This window comes from Setaria italica, chromosome VI (assembly GCF_000263155.2).
Source record: "Setaria italica strain Yugu1 chromosome VI, Setaria_italica_v2.0, whole genome shotgun sequence".
Classification (NCBI taxonomy): Eukaryota; Viridiplantae; Streptophyta; class Magnoliopsida; order Poales; family Poaceae; genus Setaria; species Setaria italica.
Genome location: NC_028455.1, coordinates 4,217,982 through 4,234,870, shown reverse-complemented (window position 1 = coordinate 4,234,870; position 16,889 = coordinate 4,217,982). Strand labels below are relative to the sequence as shown.

The following is a 16,889-nucleotide window of genomic DNA, read 5'->3' as shown; positions in this document are numbered from 1 at the left end:
ATTCACAGAGAAGTATATAGGTATGCGCATGTGTTTGCGCTTCATGTTGCAAGCTTGTTAGGGGAAAACCAATGAATTTCGTAAGGATTACTGTATAAATGAACATTGTTTTATTGTACAGTTTTTTTTTGGGGGGGGGGGGGCTATGAATTAGCAAAGACTTACTACATGCATTATTTTCTGATGCACCAACTAACTGATTAACATGTGAATATAGCATACGAGTATGAAGGTTATGATCATCTCTTGTAATTAGGAGTGGTAATGGATCGTGTATGGCTATCACGCCTCCTTAATAATATAATCCAATTCAGACATGTCTATTATAAGTTCAAAAATATATAGTATTTGAACCCGATATTATTAAGTTCGATCTTTAAATTTATTAGGCTATATTAATCCCACCCCTACTTGTACTCCCTCTGGTCGGGAATGCTTGACATTCCAACCTATTGGGTCTAGCCTGCTTCTAATGCAAACATCTCTGGGTGTGAACATGTATTTCGGCAAAAGAGTCTCTAGCCTAATGGTTAGAGCACCTGAGTGCAGTAGCACCTAGCAAGTTTGGATTCGACTCTTCATGAAAGCGAATTAAACGGGTTTAGAATAAAGAATTATAAAAAAATAGATAGGAACTTCCTCTACTAACTCAGTAAAAAAAACATGTATTCCCGACCGGAGGGAATATTAGTTTCCTCAAGTAGTGCATATCAAGCTTCTTGTTAGCTAGTAGTATTGTAAATGTGCATAGTACGTATGACCATTGATATTTTTTAGAAAAAATAAACAGAGAAATGGTCTGGAGAAAAAAAAACATTACTATTGCATCTACTCCATGACTGAACATGTACAAACATATACAAACATGTGAACAAATCAACATGTCAAAGGAAACTCCCAAAGAATGAAGGAAATGGGAGGGAACCTGTAGATAGGAGTGGGTTCCTCAAGCGTGCAGCACACATGCAATGCTAATTAAAGATTACTTAAAGCTAATAACCATTAAGTTAATCCCCCACCAGCTCTGGCGCGTTTCCCAAGATCCGATCTGTCCTGCTCCGGCAGCCAACGATACCGCGGAGCCCACGTGGGGTGTCTGTTGACCAGCAACAAGCTCTGATCGTCGTCGGTGCCAGCAGCATGTCCAATACGCTATGCTCGAGGCTCGTCTCTTTTACGCACGCTAGTCGCTAGAAATTCGGCTGCGGTTCGTTTAGTTTGGCAGAGCTGCGGCTCCGGTTTTTCCAACAGCTTTAGCTAAATGGTTTGATCAAAAATAGCTCCACCTTTAATAAAATATTAAAGAAGTTGGAGCCGTTTTACACGAAGAAGCTGGAAAAAAATAAGAGGAGTTGTAACCCTATCAAACTGACCGTTAATTTGATGCCAAGGTCTTGTTTAGTTCCTCATTTTTCCAACTTTGGCACTATGCAAAAAGAAGATTCCCCATCACATCAAACTTGCGGTACATGCATGGAGTACTAAATGTAGACGAAATCAAAAACTAATTGCACAGTTTTGTTGTACTTTGCGAGACGAATCTTTTGAGCCTAATTAGTCAATGTTTGGACAATAATTCACAAATACAAACGAAATGCTACAGTTGCATATTTATGGCAAAATGCAAACTTTGCCACTTCCAATTTGGAAACTAAACAAGGCCCAAGTTTAGGCTGGTTTGTGAGCAAACTATTTGCCGGTCAAAGACTTGGTAAGGCATGTGACATACAAACATGCTCTAGAGCCAATAAAACGGAGAAGCATGCATAGACCGGTGAGTTCACTGGATATAGTTCCGATTATAATTAGATACGGTTCAAATCCTGGAGTGCACCGAATTAAATGTTTGGGAAATTTAACAAGAGATCAAAAGTCATAATTCTTTTACATTTAGAAAAATTATAGCAAGAATTTCATCCAACGGTTGTAGAACGGTTTTGACTGACTAAAGGAAAGGTTCGGATCGATGCTGACACCAGCGGTTAGCGAGCCTGCTTGGTTCTTTAGTTCAAAGTTTAGTTCCTATCACATCGAATATTTAAATACTAATTAATAGTATTAAATATATGTTATTCGTCTTGCGAATTAATCTCCATCTACGCAATTAATTTTATAATTAGTCTATATTTAATACTCTTAAATAGGCTCTAAACATTCAACATAACAGGACTAGTCCGTGAAACTAAACATACCTGGTAACGACAGGCTGGCAGAGAGACCAGAAGCTGCTTCACACAGAAACTGATGCGGCAGCTCCAGCTAGACGGCCAGAAGCTTCTGAATTTCCTCGAAGTTATCACCTGCCACGTCGGATTGCACGGCCGAGATAGCGGTGGTCGCCACCGATCGATGGCCAGCTGACTCCATCTCGCCAACAGTATAGTAGTCAATTCGGACGACGCCACCAACGCTCACATACAATATGTGCTGCACATTTCACGATCGATGCCTACGTGGAGCCTACGAGTTATATATATATATATATATATATATATATATATATATATATATATATATATATGTATATGTATATATGTATATATGTATATATATGTATGTATGTATGTATGTATGTATGTATCAAATCCGTCATCAACTGCTTTTGTCTTTTCGATCGAGACTGCCAAGTGCAGCCGCACACTTTTAATTCGATGAGCGAAACGGGTCGCTCTCTCACTCTGCAAGTGCAAGCAAAGATGGTGATGAAAAAGGAAAGGAACTGTTTCATCGAATTTGCCCTTTTTAGGTCCTGGTTTGGTTAATTCCCACTCTTGCATCATGAGAGTACCTCCTCTCCTCTGAATCTCTGATCTCCTGGTCATTCTTTACCCAAATTCAGTTACTTTCTCTTCTCAGTAGATTTTGTCTTGTAGTTTATACTTAAGATAATCAAATAAGATGCTATCCTATGATTGGCTTATGGCCTTTTATATTCCTGACTAAGATGCAATTTTTATCATCTTACATGTAATATTCTATCACATTGGGACACGGGGGTACATGGACTAGGATTTAACAATCTCTCACTCCGGCACTTTGGATTGTTTTCTGCTTTCTCCAATGGAGTATCGAGGACAAGAGTGCCCTTTTCGCCATTTCTTTAGTGCAATGTCACAAATTGCGTGCGCCTATAGTTTTATTGGATAAGATGATTCGAAGTAATCTACTCCCTTCGTTCTAAATTATAAGTCGTTGTAAGTTTTTTAGATTCATAGATATTATTATGCATCAAGATATAGTGTAGGTGTAGGTGCATAATAATATCTATGAATTTAGAAAAGTCAAAACAACCTACAATTTGGAACGGAGGGAATATTAAAGGATATATGCATACACATGTGCTCTAGTTCCAAACATCCAATTAGGTTGTTAAAAATGCTTACTGATGCCAAGCACGCCAGGATTCCAATATGCAAAGGAAAATGTTTCGCAAGATTCCTCCAACCGAACAGTTTGATAATGTTTTATAGCTATCGGCTTTTGTTTACACCAACACTTAACAAAGACGTCATTTATAGGAAATGATTATCTCCACTTTATGATACATCTTTTTAGGAAAGTACTAGTATGTGCTGTTTGTTAAAATGTTAAGTGAGCATGTAGTCCACTTGCAACAAAATCTAGAGTTGGGTTGTTGAATACTCAACCCTAAGCCCAGTAGCCAACAGAGTAAGGTTGGGCTACTCGGCCCAGCAATAGCCCGGGAAACAAAACCAACAGGCTTTCAGGAATCAGGATGCGCTATGACTACTAGCTATATGATCTCCTACTAGCACACGAATTACACAAGCAGAGCAGTGAGACTGAGTTCAACTAAACAACAGAACAAGTGACCATGCTATGTTCTAGCAGTTTTCCTTCCCAATACAGGTCTTGCAGAGTTGATCTTCACTTAAGCATGGATACAACAGGACCTGCAGCAACATAATATTCAGACTAACACCGCACATACTTCTGAGACAGGTTTTGCAGTGCCAACGATGACTTCTAAGCGGCCTGCACCAGCTGAGGCGAAGGCAGCCAGATGCTAGGCGAGGGCTTGCCTTCCTACTCATTCTCGTCTATCCAATCGCCATAGATCCTGCTGATTTTGTCAGGTCCCTTCCATTTCTGAATGGGCCTTTGCACTTGCCCGGACCTCTGGTTGAGGTTGGTGGAACGCTGTGACTGGATGCCTAGATGGTACACGTCTGCATGAGGGGGTATCGCGGTAGATGCAGCAGCAGAATCTGCAGGAGCTTTTGCAGAAGCACCAGCTTGCTTCGAGTCGGGAGTGGACGCGACATCCCTGCCGTCTATGTCGACAAGTCCCCCACCATACTTGTGAAGTTCTGCAATTATAGACACAACATGATAAGACTAACTTACATAAAGAAGTCGGGGTGTTCAAATAAGATAGTTAAAGCACATGATCCAAGCACCAGTCATCCACCTAACAGTAATTTCAGTATTGCAATGAACACTAGTCCCTTTCTAGCAAATGATCACCTCCGCCATATAAATGAAGTGGAAATGTGTTATGCAAGATAAACAATGCAACAGAAATATCAGGTATCCACAGCTGAGGCATCACAGATTCACAGGATAAAGACTGCAACGGAAATTCATATGTCCATAGCTGACCCTGAGGCAGCAAAAACACAAACACTCAAAAACAGAGGTAACTGGGCATGTGACATTCTCTGAACAAAACAGAGGTAACTACTCTCTCTGTTTCAAATTATAAGTCGTTTTTTGGCTTTTTTTTATACGTAGTAAACTATGTATCTAGACATAATGTATATCTAGATACATAGCAAAAACTATGTACTTAGAAAAGCTAAAATGGCCTATAATTTGGGACAGAGGGAGTATCTAGGATGAAAACATGGCACGAACTAAGGGCAAAACATATGAAACCGTCATGTTAAATTACAACTTGATGTAGTACCAAGTTGCACATTTCAGTAAGTAAAAAGCTTCATTGGGCAAGGGTTTTTCCCCCTTGCTGGCACCCAACTCAACATAATGTACCCGTAATTTGAGGACACAAAAGTACAGAGGGACATTCTGGACCACACAGCCTCAATCAGGAATCCCAAAGCTTGGAACATCTTGAACCGCGTAGGAACTTCTACCCATCCACACCTTACAGCAAGGTTTACTAAACATAAACATCTGATAGACCCAGCAGATTTCTTCTAGCAATTCACTAGCATACATACATCCAAGTTTCAATCATTCATGACTGAAAAATAATTGACGAAACAATAGTTCAAATAAGAGTAACCACTATGAAGAAACCACATCTACCAGCATATGCATAGTTTACTTCATAAACCATAAACATCTTCTAACCCCAAAAGATTTCGTCTAGTAATTCACTATTGTATTAGAAAACAAAGCATGAACTTTGCACCACACAAGACTGAAAAATATTTCAATGGACAATATTTCAAAATTGAACTACAATATATATTGTTGCTAATCATGAAATACCATCAATATTGCAACCTATCAAACCTAGGATCCGAAACAGGGTCAGAATAGAAATGGAGACAGCTAACATTATAGACAATGTTTCAACTAGAAGTAATAATAAACTATGTATCATAGACAAACTACTTGAAAGATACAAAGAGTGAAAGAGTAGACACATTCAACTTTTGCACAGGTTGAACCATAATTGAATACATTAGGCACTATATGGATGATGAAGCAGGAAGTATAACAAATTAATGATAAAAGGCGCATATGAAGCCAGAGACTCACCAGCAGCTCCATGAGCGAAATGGCACTTGCTCCCGAAGGGGCAGTATCCAGTCATCTCCCACTTGTTACAGATCCTCGTCTTCCAGTTGGACGGCTTCTGCACCATGGCCCCATTGGCAGCAGCGGCAGCATTGTATCCCCCACCGCCAACCGTGGGTGAGAGACTGATGGCCACGCTCTCCCGCGCCTTGGACTGCTCGTCGTGCAGGAATGTGCAGGCGTCGCCGTAGGGGCATCCTTCCTCGGTGTAGAACTTCTTGCAGTGGCGGCCCTTGTACGCCCTTCCCCCCTGCGAGCCGGCGCCTCCGCCATCCCCGGCCACGACGCTACCAGAGGTCATGATGGGGATCTGGTGCTCCTCCCGCTGCTCGGTGGCCTCCTCGTGCGCGGCCACGATCTCCTGCCAGTTGGGCGGTGGCTTGCGGAGCTCCTCCATGCCGTGCGCGAAGTTGCAGTTGGTGACGTAGGGGCAGGTCCCCGCACGGAACTTGCAGCAGAGCTTGGTCTTGAAGAACATCTTGCCGATGGCGCGGGACTTGCTGGTGCTGCTGCCGCCCCCGCCGTCACCGCCGCCAGCACCTCCGCCAGCACCGCCCCCGCCGCGAGCCTTCTTGCCCGGCGGCGGCTGCTCGCTCCCCGCCCGAGAGGAGGGGTTCCGGTCGCCGTAGCCCGGGTCGGCGCTCCACTGGCGGTAGTCGTCCTCGGTGGCCCAGATGGCGGAGTCCCCGCCCGCCGCGGACGGCGCCGCGTTGGTCCAGGCGTCGGGGCCGGCCGCGTCCGGGATGATGTGGATGGCGTTGGTGTAGTCCATCGCTGCAGCTGCTGCCGCTGTCCCCAACTTTGGGGCCCAAACCCTACCCTTCGATCTCGCGCGCGCCCGCCGGAGAGGACGGAGAAGAAGAGCCTGGTCGGACCACGGATCGACGGAGGATTCCGGTTAGTTGCACGCCGCGACTAGGAAATCCGCGATGAAATCGGCTGATGAATCGGGGGAGGGCGAAGTGAAGGTTTGGGTATGGTTGCTCACAGCGAAAGGGGGACCAATCAATCGATCCCCACGAAGCCCGGTGCCTCGACGGTCGACGCGCCCTTGCGATAGGGTGTGCGCAAACGGCTCGCCGGCCGGGTCGCCGCCCACCCTATCGCCTGCCTACGCCGTCGCCGCCCGCGCCACCCGCTGAACCACGACGGTCGATGCAGCTAACCGACGACGATGAGAGTGAGCATTCATTCATTCATCCTTCATGCCCGTCTTAGGTTAGGCCTTGGCCCATATATCTATGGGCCTTTGCACTTTCTCAGGATATCAGCCCATTTCCCGCTGCCAGCAGCATGGCCTATGGGCCTTGCCACTTCCTCCGGTATTACAGCCCATTTCCTCTGGCAGCTGATCCCATATTCCATTCCATCGCGAAACAGCATGCCCTGACAGAGTGATTAGATCCGGAACACCAAGCAAAGTAGAGAAACCAATGGATAGGTACGAAATCAACATATACATGAACATTTTTCTTCTTTTTTTCGATACCACACATGAACATTGTTTTGAAGGCAGAGAACACTCTAGTGCAAAATACTTTATCGAGACAGTAAACTTACTGCGATACACAAAGGCAAACTCTGCCATGGTATTACCGAGGGCGCCTAAAATCCAAACTCGAGGTGCCCTCTTCTTCTTATATGCTACAAACCAAAGGTTTCGCCGCTGCAGCTGAGCCACAGATTTAATGGTTTGTGGCGCAGAAACCAGGTCTTGAAGTTTTTTTCTGCAGAAACGGCAACATACCCAGGATTCTCTGAAATTTACGCTGATTACATTACACGAGCGTTGACATCTTTTCAGGCGGTGTTTCACTGCCGGCATCCAAATCAGGAGGGCCCATAGCATAGTCTTCAAGAAAGACGACCTTGTAGAATGGAATTGCTCGCCAGATCACAAAATAGCAAAGCGTCATGAAAGCGATTATTCCCCGCGCTGCTGGTAGGTCATTGCTCTCCAGAAGGTACTTTGCGAACATGAGGTTCTGCAAAGAAACAGCAGAGCAGACAAAATCAGTCATGGTGGCTTCAGGATGGAGTAGTTTTGGAACAATGAAAAAGACATGATTGTATTACCAACAGAACTATGCAAAGAATAAGATTTGACGACGCTTTCACTCAGGTCCCAGGACTACGCTTTCACTCAAAAGTACAGCTAGAAAAATTCTAATTAAGGATAATTTGATTAGAACATGGTAGAAAGGTGGTTGAAAATGCAGTTTATGTCGCAATATAATAATGAGACTGCCGATCATCTGTCCTTTTCTTGCCCTTTATCAGCTCAGTTTGTCCAACGTAAAGTTCATTAGGCTTTCGGGTTTCAGAGATACACCTAGAAAATCATGCATGGCATGCTACAAGGGTGAGCTGGTACAAGAAAAAAACAAAAACTAGCCTCTAGTTCGGATAGCAGCTGTGATGAACAATCTGGTGAACAAGAAAGAATGCTTATTTTAAATAACGAATTGCCTGCTGATCCAACTGTGGTATGCAGATGAGGGTAACATGGGCGGAAAACTCAGTTGCTACGCGAGGTGGAGACAGACTGCAAAAGTTGGCCAAGATGCGGGTAACCTCCGTCATTTGTTAAAGATTGTTCGCACGGTTATAAAGTCAGATTACAACCAGAGGCAACCCCAGATTCCAGAATCGTAAACTCAGGAACACGGGACACGCGACACGGGATGACAGCAATGGGTAACAAGAGAACACTTCCAGTGCTCCACCCCCTTCTCATACTTCCGTGCTCCACCCAAAAAATACACACCAAAATGGACATTATAAATTCAACCAAAAATATAGATGGATAGAGGAACTCATTGCAGGCTTGTGGCCCAACACCGCTGCAACGGAAGCTGCTCTCTCAAACACCATCGCGCCAAACAAAGTCCTAGAAACATGATAGAACATCTACCGAAACAACGCCAGAAGAGAACAGAGGCTGGCGCTGGCAGGCAGCGATGAAGCTCAGACGGAGGCCGAGGATGAGTAGGGATAGATCATTTGTTCCCAATCCTTGGAGCTGGCCGAGCAGCGGTCATACATCATTTTGCGTTAGCATGTTCTCGTGCTCATGACAGTTCAGAAAACAGAAGTAGCAGCACACCAAACATACTTTCAGAAATATCACATCAAGACTTAACTGTTCGATCCACAAGCTCCGCTCCAAGAGGATCACCGAAAGCGTACCATCTGGATTCAGGAGCATCGTTTCACATTCTTACTAATGCGGACCAGCACATTATACGACATTACGACGTGACAAAGAAAAGGCAGAATCGGGTCCATCAGACCAAACCAACTCTTTCCGGCTCATCTTATTCTTTATATAAGAACAGCGCAACGAGCAACATAGCAAGCACACTTTCACAAAGATCAGATGAACTGCAGAAGCAGAACTCCGCAAATGCGTTGATCATGGACGAAAGTAATGTATCATAACTCATCAGGAATCAAGCATACCATTCCATACTCTACAGGAGCACATTATAGCACGATGAAAAAAAAGGAGGTAAAATTGGCCCCACGTCATCCACATTTTCTCAAGTTTAGGAAACCAAACCAAATGTTACCATCCATCCATTTTTCATAAGCAGCAAACCTCTTCACACGATATGATCCAAAAGGAAAAACGTAACAACAATTGAACCATATGATCCAGAAGTCCAGCAGCATCAGCCATCACCACCACCACCGTGACCTGCAGCAGCTCACAAACATAGCTAAGCTGTTCCTCCGCTTGCAACGGTAACAACAGAGCATCTGAAGACCAAAACAAGAACATCACTGCACCTTTTTAAACACTAAAAGAAAACACTAGAATCAGAGCACACAAGTAATAAAGGGTTAACAGAGCCGAACCAACAGAGAAAACTATAGCTTCCCAGCTTCCCAACAGGCAAATGTACACCTGGATTAATTAGACCATAGTCACACAATCTTTGTATTGTCTCTCATAAAAAGGGGAACAGAATCCATAAGCAAGCAAACAATAGATCAGTTTTCAAGGGGAACAATAAGAACAGTATCCATAACACAACCATCACTTTCAAAACCGCACCAGAAAGCTGAGTGCCTTCCTTGGCGTTACACCACTAGCAGGCCAGCCACCGCCAATGCTATAAGCCTTCTGTCCAAAGGTAACCAAAACCTGTCAGTAGAAGTTGCTGAAACACCCCCAACAATTCCATAATAACCATGTGATAGCAAGTAACCATTAGCTGCCTTATAAAAAATAGCAAAGAAAAGTATCCATCAATGGCTCCGTGGTGCGGCCATTACAATCTGCAAAGCAAAAAAAAATTAATCCAGAAAACTGTCAGTACATAAAGTACACAGGCAAAAATAGCATTGAACAGACTAATGTAAGGCATTAAGACAAATGAGAATGTATCAGTTAGGTAAGATAAAGTGTTCCAAGAGAGTTCAGCTTAAAGTAGCAAAAAGAATAATTGTATAGTGTCCACACAACAGTAGCTAAATATTTAACCTATGGAAAATGGTACCGACATCATGCATACCTTATCAAGAAAACCCATACACGGCCACTCCGATGTCTGCTCCATAGCTTAAATAACAGAATACTTTCCAGTTTGAGCAGATCCAGGGAGATTCAGAGCTTGGTTGGCACAATCTTCAAGAACACGTTTCAATTCTGCTTTCGCCTTCTTCACAGATGACTCTGTCGGGCCCTCGATAAACAAGTACAGCTTGCGCTCATTTGCACCAACAATTTTTCCTTGAGGAATATATGTTCCCCTTGTAGTGATAGCAGCACCAGTCCAGTCCTGAATAGGAGCCAATGTCTCTTTGTGAGTGATCTTCCAGCGGGCGTTCTGTGGGAAATCATTAATCTCAAGTTCAGCCTCATAGTGTTCTGGAACTGCATGAGCCTGTATCCTCGCCAGATTTTGTTGCAAGTTCATTGCAGCCTGAAGTGCACGAGCTGTGGCTTCATCATTTTGTTGGTTAGTTGCAGCAAGTAAAGGAATCAAGGGGACTGCCGCAGTTCCTGGTACTTGCTGGTTAGCATTACCAGCAGCGGCCTTGTTTGCAACCATAGCAGCAGCTGCATGAGCATTGGCAATAGCTTGTGCTGCCAGGTCACCTCCCGCCTTACGCACCCCACCTTCCTCATCAGAATCTGAATCTGACTTGTCTTCTTCGTATCCATATTCCCTTGCCTGAGCCTTCTTTGCAGTCTTTCGGGCTTCATCCTCTTCCTCATTGAACTTAAAACCACTACCACCATAACCTGTACCATGGGCCTGCTCTGTGCCCTGCTTCACCTTCGCCATAAACCGATCAGCTAGGGCTTTCAGGTCTTCAGGAAGAGCTTGCTGAGAGAGCTCCAGGGCCTTAACAAGGTCAGGTGCATACCGCTCCTCTTCCTCAGAAATAAAAGTCACAGCAAAGCCCTTTCTTCCAGCACGCCCTGTTCGCCCAACACGATGAACATAGTCCTCGTAATGGTTTGGGACATCATAATTGACAACCAGCTCAAGTTCTTTCACATCTAAGCCCCTAGCAGCAACACTAGTAGCAATCAGCAAGCTGCAGACATTGCTCTTGAAATCAGCAATAGTTGATTCACGGTCAGTTTGATCTTTACCACCATGAAGAGACAGACATGGATACCCATGCTGGAATAGCTCTTTGAGCAGAGAATCACATTTATCTTGCGAGTGAACAAAAACAAGAATTTTCCCCTTAACATACCATTCACCAAGCAACTCTAACAGCCTGAAGAACCTCTCACTGTCTGGTCGCACCTCAACCAGTTGTGCGATATCTTTGTTCACAACACTCCTCCCACCCACCTGAATTTCAACAGGCTTAGTTAGCACCTTGCGTGCCAGTATCTCCACCTGCCGTGGAAATGTGGCAGAGAAAAGAACCGTCTGCCTATCTGGCCTGGTATTCTGAACTATCCGAGTAATCTGAGGCTCAAAACCCATGTCAAACATCCTATCAGCTTCATCCATCACCAAGAAAGTCACCCTACGAAGGTTAGTTATTTTTCCGCTGCTAGTGCAAAGGATATCAATCATCCTTCCTGGTGTACAAACAACAATTTCGGCACCTCTCTTCAATTCACTAATCTGCTGCGCAACCCCCGAACCTCCATAGATTGCAACACAGTTGATGCCGAGTACCTTAGAGAACTTCTTAATATCTGAATGTATCTGCACCACAAGCTCTCTGGTGGGAGCCATAATAAGCCCAATAGGGCCATCTCCAGGAACAACAGGCGGCTGGTCTTTAACATGCCTCAGCATCGGGAGGACAAATGCTAGAGTCTTGCCAGATCCAGTCTTTGCAATTCCTATACAATCACGTCCACTCATTATGATCGGCAACGCTTGCGCCTGTATAGGCATTGGTTTCTCAAAACCAAGCTTCTTGATGGTGTCAAGGAGCTTGCTAGTCATCCCACTCTGCACCCATGTCTTTATTGGCTTGGGCACGTCTTTTCCATGCACCTTGAGCTCCAACTCCTTCCTGTAGGCCACCACTTCCTCGGTTGTCATCTTGGTAATGTCCTTCACCTCAATATAGAAATTCTTCCGGAACGGTTGGTAGTCAATCTTTGAGTGGTCAACAATTGCAAGCTTCTCTGCCTTTGTCTTCTTGACACGCTTTATGAACTCCTCATCATCCTCATCCTCCTCTCCGGCCCCCTCATTGTCAGCATCATCGTAATCCGACTCTGAATCATCCCCTTGCATAATTCTCCCCATCGCTCTCCTTGGCCCCTTTTTATCCCCATTACTAACAGCATCCTTCGTGCTCTTACCATTCTTATCATCCACACCTTCAGCAGGGGCAGTATCCATTGCTGCCGCAGCACTCTCCATCTTCGCAACCTCCGGCAGCACCATGGAGTTCATGAAGGCATCGAGCGGATCAATCTCATCCTCCTCCATAGCAGCACCACCGTTGGCATCGCCACCCCCATTCGGCAAATCCACATTCATGTCACCTGCGCCGCCATTCTCCTCAGCCTTATTGCCGTCCTCTTTATCCCCTTCCTCATCGGACTCCTCCCCATCCAAGGTCCACTTCTTCCCCACCTTGGGGACATCAGCCTCGGCCGCCGCCGCAGCGGAAGTGCCAGCGGCGCCGCCCCCGTCCTGCTGCTGCTGCTGCTCGCGGCGCTTCTCCTGCCACTCCTTGACGCGGCGGCGGCGGCGCTCCATCTCGTCGTCGAGCCGTTGCTGCTCGGCCTCCATGTCCTCCTCCTTCTTCCGCTGCCGCCGCCGCTCCGCCGCCTCCTCGTCCACCTCCTCCTCCCGCGGCGGCGCCGCCTCCGGCTCCGCATCGCGGTGGTGGTGGTGGTGGTGCGAGGACCGGCGGCGGCGCTTGCGGTCGCGGTCGCGGTCCTCGTCGTCCTCGCCGTCCTCGCCCCCGCGCCGCCTGGACGACCGGTCCCGCTCCTCGCGGTCCCTCTCCTCGCGCCGCCGGGCCCGCTCCTTCTCCTTCTCCTCCCGCGCCCGCTCCTTCTCCCGCTCCCGCTCCTCCCGCTCCCGCGCCTTGCGCTCCTCCCGCTCCCGCTCCTTCCGCTCCTCGCGATCCCGGTCCTTCTCCTTGTCCCGGTGGTGGCGGTCCCGGTCCCGGTCGCCGTCCTCGCGGTGGTGCCGCGAGGACGAGCGCTCGCGGTCCCGGTCCTTGTCGCGGTGGTGGCGGGACGAGGAGCGCTCGCGGTCCTTGTCCTTGTCGCGGTGGTGGTGCTTGGAGGTGGAGCGCTCGTCGTCGCCGGAGCCCATGGCGGCCGGCGGCGAGCGGAGGGTTCGGGAGGCGGAAACCCTAGACCCGGATGCGGTGGTGGGGAGCTTCGTTTCGTGCTGCGATTTTTTTTCCCCACCTCACCTTCAGGGACAGACCTGGAATTTTGCTTTAAAAAGATTTATTTTGGCGATAACATTCGGTCGAGAAAACCGGCGTCGCCTTCGTCCAAGGCGCCGGGTTCGATCCGGAGTCTGTCATGTCAGGTCCCTGAAGGCGGAACAAATTCAGAAGAAAAATCAATTCTGAATTATGAAAAGCTAAGCTCGCCTAGCCAGATGATCAATTCTGAATAATGGTTATAAGTGCTGAACGATGGAAACAGGCTTTGGTCTGAAAGTTGTTGACGCTATTGTATTTTCTCTGCATATATTATCATTGAGGCTTGAACACAGCATGATCTTCCTGTAGCCGGAGACAACACAGCTCAAATGCACACATGATCTTCCAAATGTGCTCTCCAAAGAGCTAATGGTGGCATACCCTAAGAATCGGCCCAGCCTATTAGTAAAAAAAAATATTGCGGTTCACATCTATTCCCCTCCGGTCGGCCTGCGCCAATCTTCCTCGCGTTGTGACTCGCGAAGCTCCAATCCTCCGAGTCCAAGACGGACTGCGGCGAGCGCAAGGCGGGCTATTGGTTGCCCAACCGCCGGCGGGGGATGGCCGGACGAGCGGATCGCCGGCTCCTCTAGTCCTCCCTCCGACCTTCGCGCTTCTTTCACCACGAAGCTCGCAACGAAGAGCCCAACACCCTTCTTCCCAAATCCCGGCAGCCCTGCCTCGATTCGGCCTCCTCCGCCCTCTTGCCTCGACATCCACACCTCCTCCGCATGCTCCTACTTCAACCTTCCCTTCCACGCCCGCGGATCCAAGATGACAAGACCTATCAGACTATCACCAAGGTATTTCAAACCTAGCCGGCTAGTGCTCTGATATGAAATTATGTAGATGTGTTCTTGGCTCCTTGTGTTGATGTGCTCTACTAATTAGTGCATTGCTCAATTGCTTATGCCTTGTTAGTTATCGCAGAAATTTATTATTGATACATTGCATAATTTTTTTTAGAATTATTAAATTATAAAGAAGGATGGAGATATTACATCACTTTTTAGGAGACATGCTGCAAAGAAGCTTGCTGCTTCTACATCACTTTTCTCAGTTCCGGTTCCAATTATGCAAGAAGGGCAGATTCAAGAGGAAAAGAGTATAATAGAGGAGGTTCTGAATCCTATTCCATCTGGTCCTTCTGAAGTAAATGAAGATGTCTCAGCACAACCACAACCATTGCCACAGCTAGAGGCATTGTCATAGCTAGAGGCACCACCACAGCCAGAGCCGCTGGTTTATGATGTCAATCGGCTTCCACATGATCCAGGTGAAAGGCTGCTCATTGCAAGTTATCATGTTAATGATCAAGATGCAATTAGAAGAGCATATAATCTTAAAGATCCATTCCAACCATTTTCACATACTTTTCCAAAAAGAAAAATTGCAAACAGAAATTGCACTCCTGTCTTGTTTTATAACTTCAAATGGGTTGAATATAGCATCAAGAAGGATGCAGTGTTTTGCTTTCTATGCTACCTATTCAAGAATAAAAAAAATCAAAAAGCAAGGGGACAAATGCATTTATTGTGTGTGGCTGGAGAAATTGGAATGTAGGAGACAAAGCGCTTATCAGACATATGAAATCTGGTGCACACAAGGCAGCTGAAGAGAGATACATTAGCTTTTATGAATCCAAATGCAGCAATTGATGATCAAATTGAGAAGTGGAGTGATAAGGATCGTCATCTTTCTAAGACCAGATTGACTTATTCACTTTGTTGTTTGAAGTTTCTTTTCCATCAGGGATTAGCACTCCGTAGACATGATGAAAGTGAGGAGTCAAGCAATAGAGGGAACTTCATCGAACTTCTGAAATTTCTTGTAGCCAATTGTGAAGAAGTGAATAAGTGTGTCCTCAACAATGCTCCAGGTAACTGCACCTTAACCAGCCTAGAGATTTAAAAGCATAATATTCAATGTTGTGCCATAGAGACTAGAAAGAAAATAATTGAAGAACTTGGTGAGGAGTCCTTGCAATTCTAGCTGATGAGTCTAGTGACATATCACATAAAGAACAGTTCTTTGTTTGTGTTATGTTGATAATTTGGGAAGACCATGTGAGCATTTTGTTGGAGTTGTTCATGTAAATGATATTACCTCTTTATCATTTAAGGAAGCAATTGAAACATTACTTGTTAGTCATGACTTGACAATAACTCAAATTCAGGGCCAAGGTTATGATGGGGCTAGCAATATGAAAGAAGAGATTAAAGGACTGAAAACATTGATCATGCAAGAGTCACCTTCGGCTTATTATATCCATTGCTTTGCACATCAACTCCAGCTTGTTCTTGTTGCTGTTGCTAAAGGAAATGATGATTGTGTGTGGTTTTTTGATCAAGTATCTATGTTGCTAAATATTATTGGAAGTTCTTGTAAGCGCCATGGCATGTCGAGATGCTAACTTCAAAAATATCATGAAAGAAATTCAGTGTGATGAACTAAAAACTGGTAGTGGATTAAACCAAGAAATGGGGTTGGCTAGGCCCGGTGACACTCGGTGGGGGTCTCATTTCAAAACTGTTGTGAACATTATAGCTATGTATCCCACAATCCGTAATGTACTGATCACCCTTGGATAAGATACTACACAAAGGAGTGACTGGCCAAAATTGGATACTATGATTGGAGCATTTGAGTCATTTGACTTTGTCTTTAGTGCACACTTAATGATTGTTATTCTTGGATACACAAATGAATTGTCTCAATGTTTGCAAAGAAGAGAACAAGGTATCCTGAATGCAATGTCTCTTGTTAGTGTGGCAAAGGGTAGAATGAAACAATTGAGATCTAATGGGTGGAATCAATTCCTTCAAAAGGTCACTTTATTTCGCAACAAACATGGTGTTGAAGTTGCTCCATTGGAGATGAATTATGTGCCTTATGAAATATCATGACGGTTTGCCCAAAATGAAACAAATGATGATTATTTTAGAAGGGAAGTGTATCTTGGGGTGATCATATTAGTCAAGAACTTGATAATCGATTTGATGAAGTTAATATGGAGTTGCTTTCTTGTATGGTTGCCTTCAATCCTACTGATTCATTTGCTTCATTTGATGCACAAAAGATACGCAGACTTGCTGAATTTTATCCACAAGACATCATAAGCACAAATTTGCTAAAACTTGAATTGCAGCTCAATAATTATATTGATGATGTGAGATAAGATGATAGTTTCAAAGGCCTACAAAATCTTGTTG

General features: G+C 45.3%; 2 protein-coding genes across 11 annotated transcripts; both read right to left on the bottom strand.

The window, feature by feature from the left end:
- Window positions 1-3,748: 3,748 nt before the first annotated feature.
- LOC101757085 (zinc finger CCCH domain-containing protein 56) lies at window positions 3,749-6,974 on the bottom strand. The gene is made up of 3 exons (XM_004972724.3): window positions 6,779-6,974; window positions 5,752-6,655; window positions 3,749-4,331 (listed from the first exon to the last, which is right to left on the bottom strand). The coding sequence occupies exons 2-3, from the start codon at window positions 6,560-6,562 to the stop codon at window positions 4,048-4,050; spliced, it is 1,095 nt and encodes a 364-aa protein (XP_004972781.1). The 5' UTR covers window positions 6,563-6,655; window positions 6,779-6,974; the 3' UTR covers window positions 3,749-4,047.
- Window positions 6,975-9,223: 2,249 nt separating this feature from the next.
- Window positions 9,224-13,673, bottom strand: LOC101756394 (DEAD-box ATP-dependent RNA helicase 42). Of its 10 annotated transcripts, XR_002678220.1 has the most exons (5): window positions 10,311-13,673; window positions 10,005-10,074; window positions 9,851-9,919; window positions 9,652-9,700; window positions 9,224-9,552 (listed from the first exon to the last, which is right to left on the bottom strand). XR_002678220.1 is itself a non-coding variant. In XM_004972723.2 (2 exons), the coding sequence occupies exon 1, from the start codon at window positions 13,554-13,556 to the stop codon at window positions 10,359-10,361; it is 3,198 nt and encodes a 1,065-aa protein (XP_004972780.1). In that variant the 5' UTR covers window positions 13,557-13,673; the 3' UTR covers window positions 9,224-10,074; window positions 10,311-10,358. The 10 variants fall into 10 exon arrangements, 1 of the variants encoding a protein (XP_004972780.1); XR_002678219.1 differs by having other exon boundaries at window positions 9,224-9,490; window positions 9,583-9,700; window positions 9,851-10,074; XR_215362.2 differs by having other exon boundaries at window positions 9,851-10,074.
- Window positions 13,674-16,889: the final 3,216 nt, after the last annotated feature.

Bases quoted from the DNA above. Each gene is read 5' to 3' on its own strand.
- LOC101756394 (XM_004972723.2), bottom strand. From the start codon at position 13,556: ATGGGCTCCGGCGACGACGAGCGCTCCACCTCCAAGCACCACCACCGC.
- LOC101757085 (XM_004972724.3), bottom strand. From the start codon at position 6,562: ATGGACTACACCAACGCCATCCACATCATCCCGGACGCGGCCGGCCCC. The intron at 4,332-5,751 runs GTGAGTCTCTGG...CTATAATTGCAG, and splicing joins TTTCGCTCATGGAGCTGCTG to AACTTCACAAGTATGGTGGG.